At 35.6% G+C, this 4,855-nt stretch overlaps 2 protein-coding genes across 3 annotated transcripts in view; one reads left to right on the forward strand and one right to left on the reverse strand.

The window, feature by feature from the left end:
• The window catches only part of LOC117104103 (major facilitator superfamily domain-containing protein 8-like), a 10,713-nt gene that overhangs the window by 4,924 nt on the left and 934 nt on the right, over positions 1 to 4,855 (reverse strand). For both annotated transcript variants that reach the window (XM_033244759.1, XM_033244760.1), the window contains exons 2-5: positions 4,533 to 4,620; positions 4,260 to 4,386; positions 1,713 to 1,947; positions 226 to 339 (exon numbers count right to left, since the gene is read on the reverse strand). In XM_033244759.1, the coding sequence (XP_033100650.1) occupies positions 226 to 339; positions 1,713 to 1,947; positions 4,260 to 4,386; positions 4,533 to 4,620 (564 nt within the window). The remainder of the gene's footprint in view (positions 1 to 225; positions 340 to 1,712; positions 1,948 to 4,259; positions 4,387 to 4,532; positions 4,621 to 4,855) is intronic.
• Positions 1,834 to 4,855, forward strand: part of LOC117104102 (major facilitator superfamily domain-containing protein 8-like) — a 16,046-nt gene continuing 13,024 nt past the window's right edge. Inside the window, exon 1 of the mRNA XM_033244758.1 lies at positions 1,834 to 1,972. The gene's annotated coding sequence lies outside the window, so the exon portion shown is untranslated. The remainder of the gene's footprint in view (positions 1,973 to 4,855) is intronic.

Raw genomic sequence — 4,855 nt, forward strand, 5'->3', positions numbered from 1 at the left:
CTCTTATACACATCTTATATAAATTAAAGCTTTAGTCTTAATGTGCCACAATTTATGGAAGATAAGAATCAACAAGATCTTTAAATCGTACAAATTTATCAAGTTATTATAGTGAGAATATAACAAAGGTAACCTAATGGGTGGTTAAGTAATCAAGCAAAAACACGGGAAATCAAATTAACAAACAACTAATTACGCAAAACCGTAAAAGAACCTTCTACTAACTCGGTCCGACGGTGAACCCAATCATTTGCGAGGCAACTAGGTGAGATGTGGCTTTAGTTCGTTCTTGCATAGTAGTACCGGCAGACAAGTACACCCTTGTAATGGCCAGACAACCTGTTTGAAAGGTTAAAGGTTAATTCATAACAACATTGCACAAGTTCTTCATTAAAACGTATACTGCTATTAATTTAAAGAAAGCATGGTCACCGACGAGTTGAACAAGAAAACGTATCATGATTTAAGGCCTGTTTACACCATGACGATAAAAGAGCTAAAAATCAATTGTTCATATAGAAAATAAAATATGAGCATTTTTCAAACAAGCACGATTCGATAACGGTTTATATTTTAGGCCTATATGATAAAAAATATTTTCACAAATATAACCTTCCTCTGAACATTAAACAATCACCTTCTCTTGACAGTTTTAAGTCACTACTCAAGATGCACCTTCTTTAATAATGTCTTTTTGGAACGACACCACGAGCAACGACTGTTGGAATGGCGCCATGCAAATGGAACCATTGATTGATTGATTGATTGAAACTAGGCTACTTAGGCCAGACGCACTGCATAATAAAACGTAGTACCGTAGTCTAATAATAAGCTGCATTTGCAAAGATATGAATTGTTGAAGCTTGAAGAATCGGAAAATTCAAATTTTTGCGAATAAAGCTTGGTTTCCATACTATCGCTACACGCCATCGCCGACAGCTTTCGAAGATGCTGATTGGTCGGCCGAATCTGGAAGCCTTCCCGATGCGTCGGAGACTGCTACATAAAATATTGCACTGAAAACACTGTAGCGACGGTGTAGCGATTGTATGGAAAACAACCTTTAGGGAGGCCAAGTAAAATTGGTGCTAAGAAAGGAGCGTTCACGTCGCTGCCGTGTTCCTAACTATAAACGGAAATTGTATCGTTCTCAACAGCATATGAACTCGTGTATGGACTCAATAAGAGGATGTAATAGGTAAAATTTTTTATTTTGTGTAAATAGAAAGGTCATAAATTATTGACTCTTTTTGTTTCCTTTTATAAGTGTAAATAATCTAACATTTTCTAGAATGTGGAAGAGATCTCCAAATGGCCAGTTAAAAGGTAGGTGTTCCTGGTATATTATATGATGAATGAAATGAAAGCATCCGTATACCATTGTACCAAATTGTGTAATACAACGGTGTTGGAAAATGCATGGCTGAGCTCGATGGGTAGATATGCACAATCCAACCGGTAGTACTAGCTTACTTGCATTTCCTAATGGCCTATCAAGACGATGATTTTGTCATTATGACGAATGAGCCATTGCATTGGATTCGTGAATAGATTCACTCACGTGTGATTAATAGATTTGATCTATGACACAGTTCGAGTTATTATTAGTACACTGCGTATGTATAACTATTACATTATATAGTAAATTTTGCCTACAGCAAATAGTACCGTAATTGTCACAAACACTGTGTGAACGCCGTTTGTTACTGTACCTGCAAACAACCCGGCCAATCCTCTGGATATAAACAACAATGCAATGTTTCCTGTAAAGTTGGGGAATATGTAGAATACATTGGAACAGATAGCAGTGATTGTGGTGAATATAAGCGGTATTTTGCATCCAACTCGGCCGCTGATAATACCACAAGCCACACAGGACAGCAACGCTACAAATCCCTGGGTAGCTGTCATCTGGCCCATTATGGTAGGGTCAACATCGTCATCAATCTTCGATTAATTATAAAAACAAAAGGTAAATATAGACTTATTAAATATATACCTCTACAAACGATAACGATAATAAATAATGTGTGGAGATAGGGGAGTAAAGGTGGGCCCTCACTGCTTCGTACGACCGTCAGCCGACGAATCCAACTCCACTGTCTGTGAGCGCTAGACGACGCGATGTCGTCGTCTGCTGATTGTCGGTGTGAATAATCTAAACGGATCGTCACTAAAAAAGATCCGTTGTGCGCGCGTCGTGGCGTTGCGTTCTTAACACAGCCGCGTCGGCCGACGACAGTCTAGTGCAGAGAGTGCCTGGCTTTAGAGCGTGTTCAGGCATAATTGGAAGGTGAAGAGGTAATATTGGGATATTAATCATCGTTCGTAGAATACCAACTCTAATTACGAAAACACGTGTTCACATCAGTGGTATTTTTCGACATTACCATAAAAACCTTGTGCAAATCAACAAAACAGCAGAAAAATTCGGCAGCTATGTTTGCATGACCTGAAGTTTGTAAATTTTGGTTAAGTTTGAGCGCATCCAGGCAACATGGCAGTATTCAAAATTGGAGCAATTAGCGATTTATACATTTGTACATTGGGTGTCTTTTGATAAAATAGAATTTGTTCTTTCCAGGTAGTAGAGTCTTTGTCTTACCTTTTCCATATTCAGTATACGTATTTCAAGAGAAATTAGTATCATCAATATGATACCAAGGTGTTTGCAATGCTTTACACATTTACACCCTTTGCAATTTAAAGAAATACAATGGCCTATTTTTTTAGTATTTTTTGTGACTGTCATGGTCAACATAAACTAATATTCGGAAAGATTTGTTCCGGGCTTGCAAGTTATTTTGCAAAATTGTATTGATATTGTGTGTGTTTATTTTTTTTAAATTATTTGTTAATGTTATGTTCCCCAGTCTAAGCCTACGCTAACATTTTGAAGTGAGTGCAGTATGCACTGCCATGTAGGCCCCTAGTCGTATGCTATACACGAGGAAAGATTTTCTCAGGGTATTACGTAATACACAATGAATAAGAAAAAAAAATCATAGGATAGTTACTACTCTGATGGAAAAACAACATGGTGACCCAAGACTTTTATAATAATTATCGTTTGGATGCTACCAATTAGATTTGTGGCCGTGCGCCCTTGAAGTTTTCAATTAGGATACGGTACGTTCTCAATGTGTTGCGTAATACGCAATGAATAATAACACATAACATTGTCTTCGTCAAAAAAAGTGTCTCCAAATAAATTCATCCATACAACACATGCCTTATTTAGGCTATGGCAAGGCAATTAATGGATGTTTACTTATCATCAGCTGAAAACATGAGAAAAATGATGATGAGACCATATTATATGGAGGACTGTGTAAGCTGTATAATTATCAGACAATGTGTGTGATGTGCCCATATTTTATTTATTTATATATTTATTTATTTATTTATTTAAGTTTAAAAACATCAAGTTCCAAACCAGCAGCAAAAAATTCCTTATTACAAAAATTCAGTACAAAACTCAGAAAAGACTAAAAAAAATACCTTGCCAAAAAAGCCACAATTTATTCGAAGTTCAAAGTTCAAACTACAAATTCATATACGTTAAAGTAAAACCTCGAATTAAAGGCTTTATTTCGAACTGTAAATTTTGTGAATTTGTACATAAAACAATAAATACGGCCACAGTATCATCAATGTATCATGGAGTGTATTTAACTGACATTAAATCACCTAAACTACTGTATAAACCAAGCTTGTTTTTAATTTATTTAAAGTTTTTAAAATTCATTCAAATTGTGTATATACTCTCAAATGAAGCCTATGCTATCTTGAAAAAAAGCCAATTTTGCAAACTAAAGAGGGGGGGGGCTTCAATTGGAGATGGGCATCATCTCGAGATTAAGCCCACTGAGCTTCAATTCGAGGTTTTACGGTAGGAGCATGATTATGTCATAATTACATCCAAGTTAACGGCGAACGCATCAATACTACTGATCCTAGTTCTTTTGCATAGGCTTTAGGATCTGTATCATTGAATGATATTGATTAAATTAAACATGAGACATTAAATGTTGTATTTGAATCTTTTAAGATTTTTCTAAAGGTACACAATTTAAATCGTAATATTTACGGATTATGATACTCTGAAATTAATTATATAATCCTGTGAAATAATATTTTGTCACAAGTTTCAGCGCGTGATAGACTCCGGTAGTGGACTTTCCTATATATACTTCGCCTGATGTTTACCCTCTTTGCATAATAAACACATACTATAACGGTAGTCTACGTTTACTTACTGCTTTCAAGTAGGACCACAATGAAGTGAGAATAATGGAGTTGGAGAATCCCTCGCAAAACGTGATGAAGTACATGGTACGGATTGACCACCATCTCCCTTGAAGCTGGCTATCAGACCTCGTGCGACTTAAAAAGTAGAATATTATGTAATTCAATAACAACGTAAAATGTAACGACTTTGCAAGAAACGTCTTTTAATATCGAGTTTTAAGGTGTAATAGTAATATGCCATGTCGAATTTTTAAACATGATTGATAATTCTTTTAATTTACCTCCAATGGTGTCTTGCCTTTTCCGTCGTGGTTTCAAGAACTTCCACCGAGCTTTTAAACGGTTCTGCAAGCCTTTCGCCATTGACTTCTATTCGTTTAAAAATTAAAATAATGTTTGAAAAGTTATGTCTTAATAAATGTTGTAAGCAATAAAATGAACAATGACATACATAACCAACTGTACAAACACGTGTAATTGGTAATTCAGACATTTATATGACTTATTGCCTCTCTATACGATATGCTATATTATATCTGCTCTGTTCTATCACTTTGGTAATACTTGCGATACGTTCCATAGTCTATTTCCGTTATATATATAC

Source organism: Anneissia japonica, unplaced genomic scaffold, assembly GCF_011630105.1.
Source record: "Anneissia japonica isolate Jap-2015-1 unplaced genomic scaffold, ASM1163010v1 scaffold288183_len337429_cov161, whole genome shotgun sequence".
In the NCBI taxonomy this organism is placed as follows: Eukaryota; Metazoa; Echinodermata; class Crinoidea; order Comatulida; family Comatulidae; genus Anneissia; species Anneissia japonica.